At 35.0% G+C, this 23028-nt stretch overlaps 1 protein-coding gene across 4 annotated transcripts in view; it reads right to left on the bottom strand.

Annotated features, from left to right (window-relative positions):
• Positions 1-3543: 3543 nt before the first annotated feature.
• The window catches only part of kcnn1b (potassium intermediate/small conductance calcium-activated channel, subfamily N, member 1b), a 31508-nt gene continuing 12023 nt past the window's right edge, over positions 3544-23028 (bottom strand). For 3 of the 4 annotated variants that reach the window (XM_042729459.1, XM_042729461.1, XM_042729462.1), the window contains exons 3-10: positions 19060-19155; positions 17635-18053; positions 12498-12639; positions 12044-12154; positions 11104-11231; positions 10047-10055; positions 6621-6690; positions 3544-5735 (exon numbers count right to left, since the gene is read on the bottom strand). In XM_042729459.1, coding sequence (XP_042585393.1) covers positions 5433-5735; positions 6621-6690; positions 10047-10055; positions 11104-11231; positions 12044-12154; positions 12498-12639; positions 17635-18053; positions 19060-19155 — 1278 coding nt within the window. In that variant the 3' untranslated portion in view covers positions 3544-5432. The remainder of the gene's footprint in view (positions 5736-6620; positions 6691-10046; positions 10056-11103; positions 11232-12043; positions 12155-12497; positions 12640-17634; positions 18054-19059; positions 19156-23028) is intronic. The other variant, XM_042729460.1, reaches the window with a different exon arrangement.

Genomic DNA, 23028 nt, shown 5'->3' on the forward strand with positions numbered 1-23028 from the left:
TTCTTGATGACATCACCCTACAAGAATTTACATCATCTGTGGTTGGAAAACAAGTGCACATCTATAAGAACAACTACAATAACAAGTTTCTCAAGGCTTATAATGATATTTTCCTTACTAATTGAGGTGTTAGGCCTGTAGGCTATATATATATATATATATATATATATATATATATATATATATATATATATATATATATATATATATATTCCCCCTTTCCTTTATGTTATTATATTTAAATGCAGTGCTGTTTCTTGTTGCATTTTCTTTCTTGCATTAAAAGAAACATCAACCAGGGTATCAGTTAGGGATGTATTTAATTATTTTTTAACACTAGAACATTATTTATTTCTTGATAAAATTATAAAAATTGGTTTGATATTAACAACAGGTCAAAAGTTATATATATATATATAAACTATCAAATTCACTTACCAATAATTTAACTCACAATCTCTCACTCAGCATTAACTATACTTAGCTCTTTATTTCTACACTGATCGGCTAATTTAATTGTCAATGTGTAAAAAAATCATGTTCTTGGTGTTTAAGTGTGGTCCGAAGGTGTTTGGTGTTGAGAAGTATGCAGGTTTTAAAATACTTAATGGCAATTGATTTATTACATTTTTAAAGCGCAACATTTGCCTACAGCTGTTCAATAGCGCCGTCTTGCGTAGAATCAAAGAATGGCATGGGATAAAACAAGGTGAGACGTAAACATGGCGCAAGTTTTCTTATGCAACTTATTAAAAGTGCTGCTAAAATAAAATATTCATCATGGCCATTTGTGGACAAAAGGAGATGTCCATGCTTTAGGCCTTAATTTTTTTTATAGTTATTAAGTTGAATGTCAGAATGACAACAGGGGTCAGTTGCATAGCCACTGTGTTAAGACAGTCTTAAGAACTAGTTTGACCAACCAGCAGTTAACTAGGGCAAATCAGTTTTACTTTTACGTATAAATAGATGACTAACTTGCCATTGAAACAGATGCTTTTCTAAGCAGTTTATGCATCGGGCTATAGTTAACTTAGCTAACTTCACTTACTTTCAGATTTGTGAAAGAATAAAAATAAGGCAAGAATAGAATAATAATAATAATAAAAAAAATTACACAACTGATTCTTTGTTCTCATATAACTCTTAACATTTTTTTTTAATAAGATGGGGATTCTGGAAATAGTATCTTTTGATGCTGAGAGCATAGAATGAGCTTAACAGCAACATGACCAAGATTTGTGTTTTACCCTATTTGGACAAAAAGCACTCCATTTTTTAAAGAAATGAATAAAGTAATAAATAATTTATCAATCCATTAATTCACATCACTTCTGTGCCCTTGGCGGTACTAAGAGTGTCCCCTTTTAAACAAGGGGAAAAACAAACCTGCATGATAAATGTGCCAGGTTTATTTGTTTTGGTTTTTAAATATTAATAAATACTCACTGAGCAAAGCTACTGGACCTAGGAGGAGTGTTGAGTAGAGACCTGCAGGGGGAAAAGCAGAAAGCTTTTTTTTTTTTTTTTATAAATATTAATGCAGATGGAATTTCCACACACCAGAGCACTTTTGGAGCAAAACAACTGTGTGACAGAAAAATTTCAGTGTAAAACAGCTTTGTGGCAGAGAAATTGTGAACAGATAGAGGAAGTTGAGATGTTGAGATGAACCAACAAACTAAACAAACTAAAGTGTAATGTGTGTAAAAGTGGTTTATCAGTTTTCTCCAAATCATCCGAACTCATGACAAGACTGGAACTTTTGTGTGGAAAGGGAAGAATCCCTTCTTTTATATATCATATATTTATTCACCACATGCAACCCTTCACCGCATATAAAAAGACTGCCTACATGAAAATGTTCTCACATGGTTTATTTTGTGTTTAGCAACCTAGAAACAAAGAATCATCTTACCTTGTAGCTCATTTTACCCTAAAGTCTTCCCTATGTTTTTGAGAGAGAAAAATGAGGTCATTTGAATGAGAGGGAAAAGAGGCAGGGAGAAAAATACAGTTATTTTTTGATACATGAAATAAATCACATCAAAAGGCAGTAATTTCTGAATTTCTGAAAAGTACATTTTTTCTTTTCTTTCATTTTTATAAAGCTTTATCTATCATATCTTAATGTACTGTAATATTACACCACTACTAGGCAGAGCCTGTGATTGTACAATCATTTGAGAAAGTGATCTTCATTCTAAATAGCTATTAACCTGCATTTAACTGTATTTTGATCACGTTTATGCATGCCGTGTGTGTCACTGAAGCGCTTTGTAGCACTATAGTCAATTACTAAAACAAGACATAATACAAGTAAGAATATCAATGAGGGTGAGATGAGACACGTTTATCCAGATCACAGCACCCACTCCTTTGAACTAACTGAATATATCAACTTTCACAACTGCATACGCAAGAGATCATGTACAGTTAGAGGGCCATTACCGCAATGTTATTCGCTGTATTTAGTGTGACGTAACGTAGGCCTACATTATCTGTCAGGATATCCAAAATATAGATGAGCTAATTTCTTCATTGGAACAGATTTGGAGAAACTTAGCATTAGATCACTTGCTCAGCAGTGAATGGATGCCGTCAGAATGAGAGCCCAAACAGCTGATAAAAACATCACAATAATCCACATAGCTCCAGTCCATCAATTAATGACTTGTGTTTGTAATAAACGAATCCATCAAGACATTTTTTACCTTAAACCGTTGCTTCCGACTAAAACATGAGCCCTCTTTCCATATCATTGCGTTTGAATCAGAAGAGAAATATGAACCGATTAAGCAATCAAAAACAGTTCAAAACAGTTATAAACAAATATGGTGGTGGAATTTAATGTGAGAGGACAACAGGGCATGTACGTTTTTCACCAGAGAAAGAATTATCATGGATTAAGGACTATTCTGGAGAGATTATTATTACAAACACCCAGCTTTTCACTTCACAACATTAATTGATGTTTTTATCAGATGTTTGGAGTCTCATTCTGATGGCACCCATTCACTGCAGAGGATCCACTGCTGAGCAAGTGACGTAAAGCTAAATTTCTCCAGATCTGTTCCGACAAAGAAACAAAGTACATTTACATCTTGGATGGCCTAAGAGTGAGTATATTTTCAGCACATTTTCATTTTCAGGTGAACTATTTCTTAAATTTTGTTTCGCCAAGCCATAAAATAATGAGTGAATGCACAAAAGCAGAGGAGTTCCAGAGGAAATGATGGATGAGTGAACAATGAGAGATATAAATGCACTTGTGTTACAGGCTTTAAAGTGGCTTGTTCAGAGTGGCCTAAAAATACTGTCCATTTTCTTCAGCACAAATGTTCTATACATGGTTAACTGGGAGTAATCCAGGAACTGCTATTCTTAGGTTTTGCACCACATTCTGCGTCATTACTACTGTTGTTGTCTTAAAATGGACCAAGTTAAAAGTTAGTGGATTTGAACCAGTGAAGAATCCATTTAAGAAGTAGATAACATGTCCAACGCAGACACGATTGATAAAAATGCAATGTGACCGGGTAGTGGATTTGTTCATTTATTTCTTTATATTGGAGCCCAGCATTATGTAAATCCGCTACAGCTTGGTCAACAAGGCCAAAGACACACAGTAAAGGCAGTTTGCTGTTTTTCAAACCCGTAATGACAATCACATCTTGATGCTTTCATTCTAAACCTAGAACTGGGAACCAAATTGGTTAATTGATGTAAGTGGTAATGATATCCAAGTGTGGGGTTCATCTCCTGTTGTTCTCTTCTACATTTTGTTTAAATTAATTTTTGGAAGTCTTTGATCAAGGAATGCATGTTTTCATCTATGCTGCCACTCTGCTGTAACATTTTGTATATCCTCTACAAGCTATAAAAATCTAGGTAAATAATAAAAAAGGAATCTCTGTAAAAAATGAGAAGAGAAAAGAAAAGAAAGGAAAAATTAAGAGAAAACCATCCTATAGGTCAGCTCCATCGTCATTTGCATTGAAACGTGCGAAGATCCTGACATAATCTGTCTAACAGATTGCCCGAGCTTTAAAGACCCTTGGAAGCTCTGCTGGAATCATATTCAATGTTATTCAGCTCCTGTAAAACACTAAACAGCCTTTTACACCTGCTAGTGGAAAAAGTGTGCTGAATATTGTTTATTCCTATAGAGCGAATGCATATTATTCTATTAGACCTTGAATGTGGTCAGTGTAATATAAAGAAAATGTGTAATGTGGAAACATTTATCAGATGAATTGGACTAGCTAATTTTTTTAGTCTGAATAATATCCATTTGACAATAACATTTAATCTTTTTTGCTTGTTTTTTAAGGTATTTTCTTAATATCTGGCTAAAGTTTGATATACAAGTCTTCCAAAGGCCCTTCCTCAGCTTCTGTGAGCTGGACAATTCAACAACAATTCTACGAGCCTTTATTTAATGGATTAGAATACCAGCTTAGTACTTAATAATGTGCAATATATACTGTTTACAGTACTACTTCTTCCATTGAATTTGCAATATTCTGCAAATGTGTAGTTGTTGTCATGTGATCTTATAACATTGAATGTTTGATCCCTTAATATTAAGCATTTTGAGGGGATTTCAGATAAGAATCACCTCTAAATTATTTATTTCTATATAAATAGAATATAAATAAATATTTTCATTTAATCATGTCCACATAAATTTTTTTCATATCGTAAGTGCCACAAAAGACACCAAGTTTTGTACTATTGTTAAATTCAAACATTTCAAAACATACTTTTTTTTGGTCTGAAATAACCAAGGACCAAGTGCGGGATAATTAAAGTTTGGGCAAAAATTGTCTTATGTTTTATGCTAAAAATAATGCTGAAAAAGAAAAGCCGAATGTATTGCATTGTGGGAAACGGTATTCACTGCGATGTTCTCTAACAAATGTCGTAGGGCATTTTAATGCATACATAAAATTTGCATACTGTACACTGTATACAAATATATACTGCAGTAAGAATAAGTAGCATGCTGGTATGCTATTCAGAACATAGCCTATACCTGTAATCACTGCCTGTCTGGCGACTTCCTCTCTCGCATTTTCCTTTCTTCTCAGTCCTCTTTGTTTCCATGGGTTTAGCTCATTGAATTCTCTTTTTCCAAACTAAATCTCTCTATATAAATCCATTCCACCCCCTGCAGTCTGAATCCAGTCCATACTATACAAGGGCTTTACAAAAAAGCTAACTTTAAACAGCCATACAATGGCTAAACATAAACCATATCTCTACCATGATGTGTTAATTTGTTACATTTTATTCCAGTGTGTTGGAGTTGTCATTCTTGTTAACGTTTTAGTACTAAAAGTATATTTAGCAGTGTTAGTTGATGACAGAGGTGTGTAGGAGTGTGTGTGTGTAGGTTTAGAGTATGGTTTGGTGTGTGTGAGAGCGTGCTAGCCGCTATCGGAGGACGTGTGTGGTGCAGTAGAGGGTGATCTCCGTCGGTGCACGGATGACGCCCAGGAGCGTTCGGAGGTCTGTGAGGAGGGTCGCGTCGTGAGAGTGAACCCTCGCTGGGTCAGCCTGTCCAGCAGGTGGTGCTGTTGCTGCTGTATGGCTTGTGAGAGCAGGCCAGGCAGAGCCTGCAGACTGCTGTTTATGGAGTCCAGTTTTGCCTCTAGGTGACCGATCCGCTTTTCTAGCTCCTCACTGCGCTCCTGCAGCTCTGAGACAAGGTCGTACATCACATTCTGTGTCTGAAGAAGTAATAAGCACAATTAGTACACAAAAAAACAGCATAAATCCTGTGTTGTCCACTGGCATGGAAAGTACGTTTTTTTTTCTGATTACAAAAATTAAAATATTAAGATTTTAACATTTAAAAACATATAACATTTAAAATATAATATTACAAATTAAAAGACACAAAATATGTATTTACACAAATATGTTGTCAAATAACCAATTAAAATAAAATTCCCATTATTTGTATTGAAAAATCAAATCAAATCTGCAAGATTTTTTAAAAGTTTTTAACCATGACTACTTTATGACTATTTACTTGATCAAAAATACAGTTAAAAACAGAAATATTGTGAAATATTATTACAATTTAAAATAACCGTTTTATACCGGCATGTTTTAAAATGTAATATATGCAAAGCTAAATTTTCAGTAGCCATTATAAATGATATAGACAGTATAAGAAACATTTCTTTTTATGTTGAAAACAGCTGTGCTGCTTCATTATTTTGTGGAAAAGGTTCATGAAAAAAAAAGAAAATTCAGGGTTCTTTGATGAATATAAAGTTAAAAAAGGGTTTATTTGAAATAGAAATATTGTTGTAACAATATAAATATATTTAATTTCACATTTGATCAGTTTAATGCATCCACACTAAATAAAAGTATTAATTAAAAAAAAAAAAATCTTACTGTCGCCAATCTTTTGCACTTTGGTGAACATAATATATAGCTTACAATCATAGTCTATTAAAATATACACAATTTAAAACATAAACCACATCTAAAATCCATAAAATAAATACACAGTCCTTACTGTACATGACCATATTACAAAACAACCAGCATGTACTACAAATGTACTAAGGCTTACATGCAATAAGAAACACTGTACACACCTTTGCCAAGTCCACCAGCGTGTTTGCTTGATCATTCAGCTTTCTTTGCTCCATCTTCACACTTCGCAGTCTGGGAAAAAAGAAGCCAGGGAGCAGGTGGACAGACAAAGAGAAAAAGATGGGCCACAAGGAAAGAAGACAAACAGATATACAAGGGAGACAGGAGTTTATAGAGGAAGGAGTGCAAAACCAAGTGCAGGAGGTTGTGATGGAGTGTCAATGAAAAGAGCAGGGAAATTAGCAGGGAAAAGAGGAAGAAACAGAGTTTGATAATTAGGCTGAAATCTAGAGGGTATAAAGTGTACATTATGAATGTTCTTCCATTAAATGATGTGCCCACATGCAAACATTTACATTCCAGTTCGGTCTAGTCACACATGCAAACTTATTCAGCCACAGGAGGTAAAATAAAAAAAGAAGGGGTCGAAAAGAACAACAATTGAGACATTGTCCTTAAACTCCATAAGCATATGGTTTTTATAAAACTACCTCAAAGTCAAGAAACTGTGCTGCAGATTTTTTTAGATGGTGATCTGATCCATATAGAAACTCTCAACAAAATGTAATGGTCAGCAATGAAATGCATTTAGACATTATATAGTAATAAAAGCATACTGTTAAAAAAACGATTTTTAAAAACGTTAGTTTGAGATAGAGATTTTTTTGGTTGATTTTAATTTAGTAGAAAAATGTTACTTTATACATTTTGTAATATACATAAATATAAAAATTAATTCAATTATTCAGTTCATTATATATATGTATAAAATTTAATTAATTTCTATTGAATATTAAAGGCTTGATTCAGAACTGCATTGTTATTTGTTTTTTCAAAAATGTAAACTCACATACTTGTGGTCAGGGGCTGACTGCATAAAAGGTTTAGACGGGTCTTAAAAGTTAGTCAGTCAGTCTTATTTTGTTCTTTTAGACTGGTCAAATTTTTTTAAATTCAGTTACATTAAAGTGTAGATTAGTCTAAGCTGAATCCAAAATATAAGACTGATCACCCCTTGGTTAATTGCTAGTTGTTTTTTGAGGTTGGAGGAAGGGCTTAAAATTTGAGTTATTGATATAAAAGATTTTTTTTGTAGAGAGTGTTGTGAAATGTGTGGAGGAGCACACTAAACACCACCTTTGTCAATAGTGTGACCGCATACATTGAAACTCAATAGGGTGTAGCAGAAAACATTCATTGTATTGTGTCAGACTGGAGCCGTTGTAACATGGAAACAGATGAACTGATAAAGACACAGAATGGGTGGACACGCGGTTTGTGCTCCATGTTAATGACAGATGTGCTAGCAGTGATGCATTAGCATTAACCTAATTTCAGTGCCTAATGAATACAGAAAGCTAACACCAGAATCTCTCTAGATACACATAGCTGGGCTTTCCTCTAGAGTTAGGCTAATTTAGGTGCCTGATGAATAAGGGGAGATGGTGAGGAGAGTTTTGTAACTGTAGAACAAGGAATTTTGTCAGATCTTACAACAATTTCTTGAGAAAAATGCTTGTCAGTGATACTCACATGCAGGATATAAACATAATGTGATGGCTTATTCAAACATACTGTCCTCTCCAAAGTTATCCAAGCAATCTAAACCAGCCCCAACCAGCCATTTGCTTCAAACTCTCCCCCTCCAATCGAAAAACAAGTGTGAAAAACTCAAGTGTGCAAGCTTTATGGAAAATAAAAGATGGACACTTTGTACTCTTTTTCACATGTGCTTGTACTGTTTCAAAGATGAACTCTCAATTTTGGGAGGGCCAAAATTGGTCTGTTTGTTTCTGTACCCAGACCTCCAGAGTTCCCTGCACTCCAGATGCAGTTGTCACCTTCTCCACAACACAGGCCGATTTGCTGAGTTTATGAAGCATTTCAAGTGCAGATATATTTATAGAATTTTATGATTGTATGCATTAGGCAAGGGAATGTTTATGTGGTCTCGTAAAAGTGAAGGCCAAATACATTATAAATGAATTGTTGTGCTCAGCAGTTGCGCTTTCACTTTGACTGCGTGCCAAACAGAGGCAGGACTGGCGATTCACATCAGAGAACCTATAACACGGCCAGAAAATGTTACTGCACTTAAAGGATTAGTTCAGCTAAAAATTAAAATTCTCTTCAGCATTTAATTAGCCGTATGTTGTTCCAAAACTGCATGACTTTCTTTCTTCTGTGCAACACAAAAAGAAAACATTTGTATAATGCACTGATCACTCTTTTTCATGTGAACATGAAGCTACTACTGTATTTATTTCAATTATTTAAATTAACTAATTAATTAATTTAGATTTTGAACTGAGGTATAATAAACAAATAATTTTAATTATTGTATATTTAAAAAAATAAACAATATTAAATCTAATAAATTAATTAATATTAATAATTTAGATAAAAGAATTAAGATTTTGACTTGAATTGAATACATGAATCAGTCCTGAGTTTTTTGTTATTTTTGTTATTTTTGTTTATGAAGATAAATGTAGATAATATTATACAATATTATTATTGAATAATAATTTTTTTTAAATAATGTAAATAAATACTTGAACTGAGGTACAAAATTTATTTATTTGGGATTTTTATCCAGTTATTTTTGTTTGTCAATATAAATGTAGCTAGTATTTTTTTTAATGATTTATATTCATTTTAACTTATTAAATGGTCAAGCAGTTCATTCAACTCAATTAAATCTGATTAAAATGAACAATTCACAAATTAAACCTCAGTATTTTTCTCATAAACTTTCACGTTCTTGACAAAATAAAAAAATAAAACAAACAAACAAAAAAAAAAACTGTTAAATTAAAGATTTCACATGCATTTGGAACAACACGATGTTGAGTAAATGACAGAATTGATTTCTTTTCTTTTCTTTGGCGATTTGTCCTTTTTAAAAGCGAACCAACCAAGGGAAAGGAAATGATTTCTAAATGCTGAAGTTTGTGTCTAAACTTCCCATGCAGTCTAATAACATTCACATTTGGTATTTCTCTGAAAGTATCTCCATAAGAATGATTTGCAATAGATTTGTGTTTGCAAGAAAACACTGCAGACCAGCAGACTAGCAGATCGTACACGGTGGTACGACTAAAAGAATCTAAAAGACTAAAAGTGCAGTGCGAGGTTCTGTGGAAATCTGGTACAGGCTAGATGAATGAATTTCCGACATTGTGGCATCTGATAAATTTGAAGCTGAGAAGATGTGAAGAACCTTTCCCTCTAAGTACCTTAACAGGTTAGTAAACCATGTAAATGTAATTCATCCAAACACCATTAATGGATATCAATGCTAAATAAAAATGGTGCCCAGCTTCAAATGTTTTCAATGTTCATCATGTAGGTTGATATTGCTGAATAAGACTTATAAAAATGAAAAAGGGTTCCAATGGTAAGGAAAAAGAGAAGACATGACTTACTTCTGAGCTCTGCAGTGATTTAAGGCAAAACAAATGGAACACAGAATACATTTTTTTAAAAACCTCAAGTTGCACACCACACCAAAAAACTTTCAAACTTTTATGACTGACTTGAAATAAGAAACTAATTCGATTTGCATCGCCAGGCCCTTTAGCAACATTTTTGTCACGTCAATTTTCATAATATTGAACAATATATATAAAAAAGATCTTCTCTATCATACATCCAGGTTATTGTCTGAATGTCACAATGCCAAAATTATTTCATTATGCTCCATAAAAGTTTCAAAGCATTAACTAATATGCTATGAAACACACACTTTTACTTAAAAAGTGAAATATTAATATAAATATAAACAAATTAAATGAAAGCAATGGCACGTAGCCTTTGAATATATCTCAATTAAGTAAACAAATAGACAGTCAGCAATAAAGAACAAGGCAATAATTAACAGCAGTGAGTGGGTTCTCTCTTCTTCTTTGCCAATATTACGGTTTAATCAATATTAACATGATAATAGGCAGTGGCATGCTGCATTTACACTTTAAGTTCCAATGCACTGGACTGATATTGTGAGAAAAATCTTTTTTCATTTTATATTTTTTACATTTACTTAAGTAGAGTTTACATCTCACCAAGTCAGTAATTTTTAACCAAAAAGTGCATTTGGTCATTTATGCACACAATTTTGTCTGATATACTGTTTGTGTACTATCCCTAACTTCTTTTATTTTTGGCATCATCAGCATCAAGATTTCATCCCATGATCTGACAGGTAAAACTCCAAAGATCCTAAAATGCTGTGGCAATTATTTAGAAAGGAAATAAGAGGTTGAGTCTATTCAGTCTAAAAGGTTCAATTCCATTACCAAAACTCCATATAAAAAAACTATATGTGAGAAGATTCCCTAAACTAGAAAGCGAGACCTTGAACTAAATTCAGTTTTAAGCACCATAAAATGTAGATTTATATCTCCTCTCATATAAAATACAAATGCAGACAGCACACATAGCAAAAGGAAGATTACAAAGATTAAATCTTGCAAAAATACGTACTGGTGAATGGCCTGCAGAAACTTGCGCTGATGTTTCCGGACCTTGGCATGGTCAATCTTCTTCACAAGCTTTGTGTGTTTGTAGATGAGCCATGTTTCCCTGAGTACATTAGCAGCCGTGTTTTTCACCTGTGAGCAAATGAAGTCCAGATAAGAAACTTATATTAAATATTCATTTTGAAGGGACAGTTCACCCAAAAATGAAAATTCTGTCATTAACTACTCACCCTCATTCAACTTCTGAAAACAAATTAAGATATTTTTGATGAAACTCGAGAGCTTTCTGACCCTCCATACACTGCAATGCATCTGACATGAAGAAAATGTTGAATAAAGTCAATATTTTTGTTTTCCTAGTTGAACCACTGATGTCACATGGACTATTTTAACAATGTCCTTGCTACCTTTTTAGGTCTTAACGTTTCAGTTTGGTTGCTGTCTATGCAGGGTCAGAAAGCTCTCGGATTTCATCAAAAATATCTTAATTTGTGTTCTAAAGATAAACAAAGGTCTTTACGGGTTTGGAACAATGTGAGGGCGAGTAATTAATGACAGAATTTTCATTTTTTGGGTGAACTATGCCTTTAAAACATCACTACAGCTAGTGTGGATAGAAAGACGTACAGTATGTTTGGTAACTTACTACGCCATAAAAAATATTTAAAGTTAATGCTCTTGAAATACAGCATTAAGTACTACTACTGTAGTTGTAGACTCTGGAAGGTTCTGGTGAATTAGCGATATGGGTGCGATCTGCTTGCCAGGTTTTGTCTAGAAAATGACCTCATCAAGAGAATGTTGGCTAGTTTCCACAGCTTATGCAGCATCAACATTTGGCCCAAAGTGCTTTTTGCAGTGAGTTTGACTACTCTGTTTAACATTGATTTTATTCTAACTTGGTTTTCACTTAGCTACAAATCTGTATATTAAAACATGCTCACTCTTTTGCAGAGTTGAGTGTCCATCATAAAGTTATGGACATGCTTTTCAGCCTTGGTGAGCTCTAGCTTCCTGGCTACGACAGCCACCACTAGGGCAGTGCAACCGGCCCCCTGAAAACACACACAGACACACAACACAAATCATAGCAAAATCACTTTTTAAATGCAGTTCCTCTATAAAATGGCTTCACAGCTTGATGGCGTTATGGCTGAGTGGGCATTAATTACTGTAAAAAATATGCGGATAAACTCACAAGGGTGTAAATATCTAAAAAATTAAATTTTAATATACAGTTCCTCTACAAAATGGCTTTATGGCCTGATGATGTTATGGCTGAGTGGACACTAATAACTGTAAAAATATATGCAGATAAACTTGCAAGAACATGAATGTCTTAAATGTAAGACTTGTGCATCATTTGTACATAATTAGTAGGGTAAAAGAGAGACGCACCATGATTCCAGTAAGGAGACACACTCCTTTCCCACAGTATGTGTTAGGCACCATGTCTCCATAACCAATAGACAGGAAGGTTATGGAGATCAGCCACATGGCTCCCAAGAAGTTACTGGTGACTTCCACTTTATCATGGTATCTGATGAGATAAAATGACAAGAAAATGCTTGGATTAATTTGATAAGAGTGGCTAATCAATACCTTACAGGATACATTTTCAAAAAGAAAAGTCTTCAAAGGTGCCCCCAGTACGAGTTTGTAATTTTTTTTACTAAATTTAACTAATATGAATTATGAGGGGAAAAAAAGATTATTTTAGAGTCAGGTTAAAGTCTAAATTCATTAATTTTATTTACATTGTTAAAATAATTGTAATAAATTAAGCAATATAATAGTAGCTACATTTATGTTGACAAACAAAATGAACTAAAGCAAAATACTTGAATTGATTCTTGTACATTAGTTCAGGTTCAAATCTAAATTAATTTATTATTTTTTTTATTTTTTATAATATTATTATAGAATAATTATTATAAATATCTATAAAATAATTATTAGTGGTTATTGTATGTCAGTTCAGGTTCAAATGTGAAAGAATGAATGACTTTATTATGTTTATATAGATTATTTATATAATTTCAATAATTTTAAATAAATTAATAAATATAACATTACATATAATAAAACTTACATTTACATTAACAAACAAAATGAAATGAAAAAATGTGCATCTTGTATATCAGTTTAGGTTATAATCAAAATTAACTCATTATATTCTTTTAATAATTTTTATTTTTAATAATTAAACACATTTAAATAAATGAATAAACACAATAGTAGCTACATTTTCCTTTACAAACAAAATTAACCTGGGGATTTTTTTTTTATTTCTTTTTTTTCATTGATTTGTCCCATACTATAGTTACAACACTTAAGCTGCGTCCCAAATGACGCACTATACACTATGCACTCATATACTACGTACTTATGCACTATGTACTCAACCATGCTGTGTATGAATTATATAAGGTTATTTTGTCATTCATAATTGGAGTCTGACAGCCCCTCCCCCTTCGTTATGTAATTAAAGCTGCGACAGTTGAGTGCATCAAGTGTCCAACATTCCACACTTCGCTTTTTGGAATTTTCAGTGTGAACACACTACTCACACTATTTACTGTATACTACAAAACGTGATAGCATAGTGCATAAGTATGTGATTTGGGATGCATTGTAAGTACAAACAGTCCCTTTGAAATTTGAGCAGCTCTGCACATTGACACTGTTGCACAGCTCAAATATACAGGTACACTTTGCATTAGGGGTCTTTGAGAAGCCCAATTACATTTGAAGGGTAATCTTAAAGGCGACCTAAAGTGCAATATCAATATCAAGTATTGAATGCAGCAGCATATATCAATATTCAGGCCCGACCACACTGAATAAAAAGGCGGACAGCCCAAATATAAATCAAGGTGCCTTTGTATATGTAATTTCAAAGAAGTGCTGTCCATATTCTGCTCGTATGAACGAGAGGGCAGCCAGGGCCTATTAGATGGCTTGCTCTTGTTCCCCAGTGTTCTAGCTCGGTCTGCTGTGGAGAATGCGTCCATGTAAAACTGTTGTGGGAGTCACAGTCCATTACACGAGGATAAAAAGGGTATATGGAAAAACATGCTGGCAGTGTAAACAAATCCAAAGCTGCCATGAACTCGGATAATGCACTGCTCTGACAGTATGGGGCACATAAGAGCATTCAGGCAGTTGGTTTCAACCAAGTCACTTTAGCATTATCTCCAATCAGAGAACTTCAGAGAGCTTCACTTGTACATATCACAGAATCTTAAACATAGATTTGACCCATACAGAAATTTACCACAGTAACTGCCAGTTATTGCAGTAACTGCTACTAGAATAAATCTGTGGTGACTTGGTATTTGCAGGTTAAAAATGTAAATAAAATGGTAGAAACATTCTGAAAGCTTGGCACAGTAGCAACAATAATAATATCAGTAGTTATTATTTTTTTTTGTGACTTTTTTGGGGTATAATGTGGAATTTTTGTGTAAAGGGAACAGCATACCATCTATGTTGATTCTTCCAGCATTCATAACAAAACAGTCCACACAGTTCCAGAAACACTCACCCTAAACACCGAATGTATGGAATAAAACTATAAAAAAAAAAATGATGAAGATGTCAAAGTTACAGAACAAGGTCTACTCTTGGCCTCAAATCCATGTTCCATCAGCATGAACAATATGTCCATGTGCTGACTATGGAGTAACTCTACATTTATGTTCGAATTAATCTATCAGTGAGCGTCCAGCTTCTATGCTCATGAATTTAACTGAGGACTCATTAGCTTGAGTGCTATTAAATGAGGCCAGTAGACTAGCCTGCCGACAAATGATTTAAAGTGAAGAAGCTGTGGCCACTTAGGGGTGAAGTAAAGGGAAATACAGAGTCTCAGAGGGTTCTAAAGGTGCTGATAAAGCACCTCTCCCTTCCTCCGACAAATTCATCCACTCTAACTGTAACAGAAAAATAACAAGCTAGCATGACACCTGGCTAGCACATTAGCTTGGTTGGTGTCCACAGCACTTTTTCTCAACCACACTGCAAAAAAAATCCATTTTCTAAATTGATCCAACTGATAAAGTTTTACCTTAGTGAAGCTATTACCATGTAAAACAAAGACAAATCACTAACAACCATGCTTTAATATTGTGTGGGGGAAAAAGTGTGAATGAAAGTGCAGAAAAAGATAATTAAAGGGATGATTTTGTACCTCAGATCAGGTTTAAAAACTAAATTAATTATTTCATTTTAAGATTATTTAAAAAATGTAAATAATTGTTTTCAGTCATAAAATATGAAAAAGCATTATAAAAATATTGTATTTTAAAATCTATAATCATCAAACCATTTTTATATGTCAATATCTTTTATTTAACAGTTTTTTTTATTTCATAATTTTTTTTCTTATGTGTGAAAAGAAATATACCAGTCCTCTGCATCATGACCAACTGATAAATATGTACCTTAGTGAAACAATGAAAAATATTACTATCAACACAAAATGCTGTAATTTTGTGTGGGGAAAAATGTTTAGAATAGGATGCTATTAAACTCTGTGGTGAAAAAAGAAATAACAGCAATTCTCATGTGATGCATTTATGTCAGCTGTTAAACTTTGTTAGTACACAAATTAAATAAACTTACAGGGATGTGAAAAGTGTGTCTGTATTCTATAAGTCAGGGTTAAATGTGGCCATAGTTGAAGAAAACCTATATTTAATGTACACTATGGACAATTGTTGTGGTGCAGTGCAGTGAAGAAATAGCAGGTGGGTGACGTAACACATATAGTCTAATGGGTAAGAAGTGGGTGCAGAACCTGGCTAAAGGGCTCAGGATGACCTGATTAGCATGGCTGTGCTGCTCTCTCTATGTTTATGGGTCATGAAAACACACTGGATCTTTACTCTCCCCCGAGGTCTAGGTCAAGATGGTATCTTGGTAAGAATAGCACTTTAGAGCACCAGAAAAGGTCAAATATTTGACAGCGCTTTAGGAAAAGAACAGGCTGCCATGAACATGATGACCACCATGTTGACACATGGTGTCAGCTGTGTGAAAATCCCAAAATCCAAAGAATGACTCAAAAATCTAATTACCCAACGCTAAGACCACTCTATATCAGAGGCTATAAGATGACAGACAATTTACAGGAGAAAACACATGGAACTGAATTTGGATATAAACAGAATTTGGGATTTCCAGGATGCCAGCAATTTGCTGTTTTGCCAGTATAGCTCATCAAGAGAGATGAGCAGAAGCTAAGAGCCAAGTGATAGTTTTTCCTTGCAGATCACAGACTCACTTTGGACCCCTATCCAGCAGCAGCCATGTGGGAAAAACATAGAACAAAACCGTGAACAATGAAACACGCACACATCCGCTTGCCACTGATATCACATTTAAAAGCAACAACATTGGGTCTTGCGTTGGAAGGAAAGAACTACATAAAGGAATTATTCACTCAAAAATGAAAAATCTGTCATTATTAACTCGAAAAATGTTATTTTGAACCCATTAGACATCGTCTTTTCTGTGGAAGCATATCCTGAGTTCTTATTATAATATAATAAAAGTAAATGGGGACTTGCTTTAAAATAATGAAAAAAGCACCATAGAAGTATCGATATATGTCCATATATGTGCCATATTCCAATACTTCTGAAGTCATATAATAGCTTTGAGTGAGAAACAGACTGAAATTTAAGACACTGTTCTCCTACTTCTAATAAATTTTGAAATGGACTAGAAAAGCATTACGGACAACAAAAACAGCATGTCAGCTTTTTGGCTCTAGGTTATAATTTTGATCTGTTCATCACACAACTTATTGAATGACTTCACAAGACATAGAAATAGTGCATGAGTGAAATTTGGCACTTTAATGGTGCTTATTTTGTCATTTTGGAGTTTGACGGCCTCATTCACTTACAATATATGAAAAAGAGATATTTTCAGAGAACTTCACATTTTGTGTTCCACACACTGAAAAATATGGTGTAGGATTTATTTTGTACAATTTTTACCTAAGAAATGGCAAGTAAAACAATAAATTAAACATGAAAGTTTAAAGTAGAAAGACTGATATAGAATTTCTTGTAAAAACTACTCCAATAATCTTTGCGAAAATATCTGTAGCACTTTACAATAAGGCTCCATTTGTTAACTATATTTAATGCATTAACTAACAATGAGCAATACATTGTTAAGTATTTAATAATCTTTGTTAACATTAACTGTTCGTTGTTAGTCCATGTTAGCTCAGGTCAATAAAATATTAGTAGATAAAATTTTTGATTTTAATAATGTATTAGCAAATGTTGGAATCAACATGAACTAAGATTAATAAATGCTTTAGAAATATTTTTTTATTGATAGTTAATGTTAACTAATGTAGTTAACTACTGTTTACAAATGGAACCTTACTGTGAAGTGTTTCCAAAATCTTTTTTAGATTGTAGAAGGAAGAAAGTGAGTTCATTTTTAGGTGGAATATTCCATTACTAGTCCAGGCACAAACAGTGTTTCTTCAGAAATCAAAGGTTTATCTCACCTCTCACAGACATGCACAGTCCAGGCAGCAATGATCCATGATGATATGCTGAAAACCAGCAGGACTGTGCCTGGGCAGATAGTCATCAAAGTCTTCATGACAAAGCGTGTGTTAAAGTTGATCTTATTGAGGGCTCCGATACTGCGTGATGAGGCGTCCGTAAAGAGCTTACTGTGCAGGAGCATGACCCGGCCAATCAGATACAGCCGCAGGAACATGGGGATGGAGAGGATGATGTCCACGTCTGCATCCGCCACAGATGGGGTGTAGGTGAAGGCCAGGCGGGCGGTCCAGGTGAAGACGTACTGACCTGGAATGGGGTGGATGGCACACACCAGCAGCTCCAAAACGATGAACAGGATACGCTCGTATGTCATGGCTATCCGCCAGTCGTCTGCTCCATTGTCAACCATAAAGAGCTAAACGTTAGAAGGAAACAACAAATTTGAAGGCACTGAAGTGTCCTGCAGCATAACTATGATCTTCATTTGCAAAAATTGCAATTTGTCATTAAAAAATGCAAACATATTTAATTTGCCTGGAAGAATTGTATGAGAATCGATATTAGATATACTACATATATATTACATACAATATATTATATAAAATTAAAATAAAAACAAGATTAAATTTACCTGATTGAACTATAAATGTACATATATGTGCACAAACACACAATCACACATACACACACACTATACAATTCTATCAGGTACATTTACCTCGTTTTAAACATGTTTAGATGCTATTTAATAGTCTAAAATTATGTTATATAATAAGTACTAGAATATATAATATAACAATAGCAAAAAATCTAAACAAATAAACGTATACACACACACACACACACACACACACACACACACACATACATACAGTATACATGCATACGAACATATGATATATAAACTGACATAATACAATATAAACAATATAAATAATATATTATCTGAAAGCATTCTCTGTGGTTTTAGTATTATGACTATAATATGGAATTCTTCTCTTTTGTTTCAACGAATGTAATGTACACAAGCTGCAATCAGGAATAAAGGTTTTTTAATTGTTCATCCATTCAGTAATTTGACCATCAACTGATGTTCCAAGTCATTAAATATTGCTCACAAAGCAACTGATTGACAGGCCTGTATTAAATTACATCTCCTATTAGCCATAAGCCCCACTTGTAATACCATCATTAATCAAAATCAGTGTCTTCTCTATAAAGACCTCTTAATGGATAGGTAAAAAAAAAAAGCACAGACGATGAATGCAGATATCAGGAAATACAAAAGCCAGGGCAAGTTTTATTCTGCTGCTACTACAAGTCATTAGGAATTGGCATAAGTGCTTCCTCTGTAATCTTTTAGGCTCCTGTCTCAGTCTCTGCTCTTGTTTATGGCTTCCAAAGCTGAGTCGGCTACTTACCTGAATCTCTCGTGCGTGGTACATAATGATCAGACAGAGCAGAATTACAGTGGAGAGGCTAATAAGGCATTTCAGTGCAAATGAATATGAGGATTCCTGCAGAGACATTGAAAAAACAACAACAGCAACATTAGTTTACATTTTTATGTTCTTGCAGCTCAGTTGTTTTTTTGTGAACTTGATTCCCAGAGAACATGCATACTAAGAAAACATATGCCTTTACTGCATTGTAAGTTGCTTTGGATAAAAGTGTCGGCCACAAGAGCAAATATATTTATAAGTGACAGACAAACACCATTTTTTTGATGGCTACTGTGAGTAAGGAGTTTGAGGAGTTTGAACTTTGCAGTTCTGATGCATGAAAGCTACCTACAGTACCTAGCAGTTAGCATTAGCATTTTCAAGTTATGGAGTCTTTCAAGAATGGAAATACAAGTACTTGATTTAAGAGTAAAAAAAGGTATGTGGTTAATATAACTTGTTCTATATAACCAAAACCACACAGTCCCACTTTCAAACTGGATTTTAAGCATTTTTTAAATGCTGCTAAATTGATACTAAGTTGCCACAACAGTTTAGCTGATCCCTTACAAAAATGAACTATGGTTTTATTATAGTAAATGTATAGTAATCATGTTTTTGGCATATTGATTGATTACCATTTGTGTAATCACAGTTTTACTACACTCTAAAAAATGCTGGGTTCAGCCTGTTGGGTCGTTTTTTTATATTTTGACCCAGGTGCTGGGTAGTTTTTCCAGCACTCTAAAAAGTGCTGGGGGTTATTTTAATTTTTTTTTTTACCAAAATGCTGGGTTCAGCTTGTTGTGTCATTTTTACCTCGGTACCTCGTCTGAGGTTCCCAGTTCCCCCGGCGAACAGCAGCACCTTTTCGGTAAAAAGGCATTCAAGAGAACGGTTGAATACACGTCAATTAAAATGCTTCTTTGAAATGTTTGTTTTAATATTGTAATATTTTTGTCCATATATGTTCTTGCTTATTAATAAATGTTCATATTTTGATTATTGCTGTTGCCTCTAGTAATTCTGTGTGTGATTATTTATTTCAATTTAAGCCAACAATATAGTAATTTTTAACAAAAGTTGACTTCAATAAAACAACCCAGCATAGTAGGTAAAAACATTTAACCCAACAACCTGGGTCAGAATAACCAAGCATGTGTTCTGTCCAATATTTACCCACTGCTGTGTTGCCAAATAACCCAAGTTGGGTTATTTTTAACCCAGCATTTTTTTAGTGCTTACAAATACCATATTTAAACTATGGTTAGTGTAGCAAAACCATGGTTAATTTGTGGTTAATTAATGTTTTTTGCTTTTATTTGTAGTAAAACCATGGTTAGCAACATCTCCCTGCTGAACGAGCTGAATGCCTTCTTCACTCGCTTTGAGGAACAAAACAGCACCAGTGCACAGAAGACTCCACCTCCTCCCGATGACCAGGTGATGATACTGACCCCAGACAGCGTGAGGAGATCCTTCAGCAGGATCAATGCATGCAAAGCTCCGGGTCCTGACAACATTCCTGGGCGTGTACTGAGAGACTGTTCAGCGGAACTCACTGATGTCTTCACAGACATTTTCAACATCTCGCTTAGTCAGGCTGTTGTTCCCACATGCTTCAAAGCTACCACCATCATTCCAGTCCCGAAGAAGCCGTCTCCATCCTGCTTCAATGACTACTGTCCAGTTGCACTTACTCCTATTCTCATGAAGTGCTTTGAACAGCTAGTCATGCACCATATCTAGTCTGCCCTCCCCGCCTCCCTGGACCTCTTCCAGTTTGCATATAGGTCCAACCGCTCGACTAATGACACCATCTTCACTGCCCTCCACTCAGCACTCACACATCTAGAGAAAAAAGACTCATACGTCAGAATGCTGTTCATAGACTTCAGTTCAGCATTCAGCACAATCATACCTCAACAGCTCTTTTACAAACTGGTCCAGCTGGGACTCAACACTTCGCTGTGCAACTGGCTGTTGGACTTTCTGACTGGAAGACCTCGGGCAGTACGGGTCGGCAGTAACACATCCAGCACCATCACACTGAACACTGGGGCCCCCCAAGGATGTGTGCTGAGCCCCCTCCTCTTCACTCTGCTGACCCACGACTGCACACCATCACACAACTCCAACCTTTTTTTCAGTCTGCTGCGTTGGTGTCTCTCCTCCCTCCAGGTCATTTACGGAACCCGTCTCACTCGCAAAGCCCTCTGCATTGCAGGTGATCCCACTCACCTATCACACAGCTTCTTCAGCCTACTGCCATCAGGGAGGAGACTGCGGAGTCTCCAGGCCAGGACCAGCAGACTGAAGGACAGCTTCATTCATCAGGCTGTCAGGAAGCTGAACTCGTTCCCGAACTCCCCAAAATCCCTCTATAACCAGACAATAGATCAGGCCAGGTTTACATCTTAACCTGGTCTGTTTGGTTATAGATGGATTTGGGCAATTTTCAGTAGGTCAGTCTAGGAGCTCCGAGCCAGCTAGACCAAGGGTGCACAATCCTGTTCCTGGAGAACTACATTCCTGCAAAGTTCAGTTCCAACCCTGATCAAATACAACTGAACCAGCCAATTAATATCTTCAGCAGCACTTCATAATTACAGAGAGTTGTTTTTGAGCAGGGCTGGAACTGAACTCTGCAGGTAATTAGATCTCGAGCAACAGGATTGAGCATCCCTGAGCTAGAATTTAACCAGCTGGTTGAGGCTGAGATTTTTTTTCAGATGGGAAACATGGCTTGTGCTCTTAACTAATTCCAACAGATGTAGCCAATACTGATATAACACAAAGTATACCCATAAGTCCAGTCCAGTCCCTTTTTTCCCCACACACAATCACGACTAGAAGAGTCATCTCTAACATCTCATAACAACAATCATCTCTTCCTGTTTCTGTCCTTCAATCTTAGCTCTGGGTCTTTCTCTCTGTATGACACTCCTCATTATGAAATCAGTGCAATTGGAACTCATTAAACCTGTCTGACTGCTGATACACTGGAACATTATGTGCTGGCTAAGGCATCAAACTATGCTTTATGGGAAGTTAAAAAAAGAAAGCTCCACTCCAGGGATCGTCTAACTAACTTCAGGGCCAGCGATTCGCTTAGGCCAATAGAATCAACAAACAGATATACTGTAGAATCATATGAGAATGACAACTTGTAGGCAATGATTTTAAATGTCAAACCAGCTACTGTAAGACCAGTAAATCTAACTGGATTTAAGCATTTTTTTTTCACAACCATATTTTGCACTGACAGGTGGCCTACTGTGGTGCCAATATGTCGTTAGTGATAATATACTATCACCAGTAGCATTTTTTTTTTCAGTAGCAAAAATAGCATTTTTTTGAAGGTCTGGTGAGTACAACCCTAAGTAGAGATCTCTTGCTCTTTCCATAGCTGAGCCATTTAAGGTCCCTAAAATAATTAAGTAAGGAAAAAACTAAGGGTAAAGCCTATTAGCTCGTTCACGTCCTTTCTGTATAGAAGCTATAGCTTTGAATAAAAGAGTGCAAATACTTATATAAAAAAATTACACAATGTAATTTTCAAGAGCATGCTATGAAGATTTCATTGATTGATGCTCTCTGATGCCTCTATCCATTAAGGAAGCGGGCATAAAGTAGCCAGTGTCAGTGATGAATTTATCCTTTAGTCTTTACACGGTCATAAATAGATCACTCTTGGACTTCAATATTCTTCAGCATTTAATTACATGGTATGAATCAAAGTACTAAGGATCTAATCTACCAGAGGTTAACATGTGAAATCTTGTGGTACATCACTGCCCTGTTGAAAAAAAAACATCTTACACAAGCATGAATTTTAATAGCGGTTCAGGTGCTGGTCAAACGTGTGGATAGCATAGCCATCTTATTAACTTCTTCCAACTTCTTAACTACAAGTCTGTGTTTTCAACCAGCATCCAACAATGCATG

Source organism: Cyprinus carpio, chromosome B8 (genome assembly GCF_018340385.1).
Source record: "Cyprinus carpio isolate SPL01 chromosome B8, ASM1834038v1, whole genome shotgun sequence".
Lineage (NCBI taxonomy): Eukaryota > Metazoa > Chordata > Actinopteri > Cypriniformes > Cyprinidae > Cyprinus > Cyprinus carpio.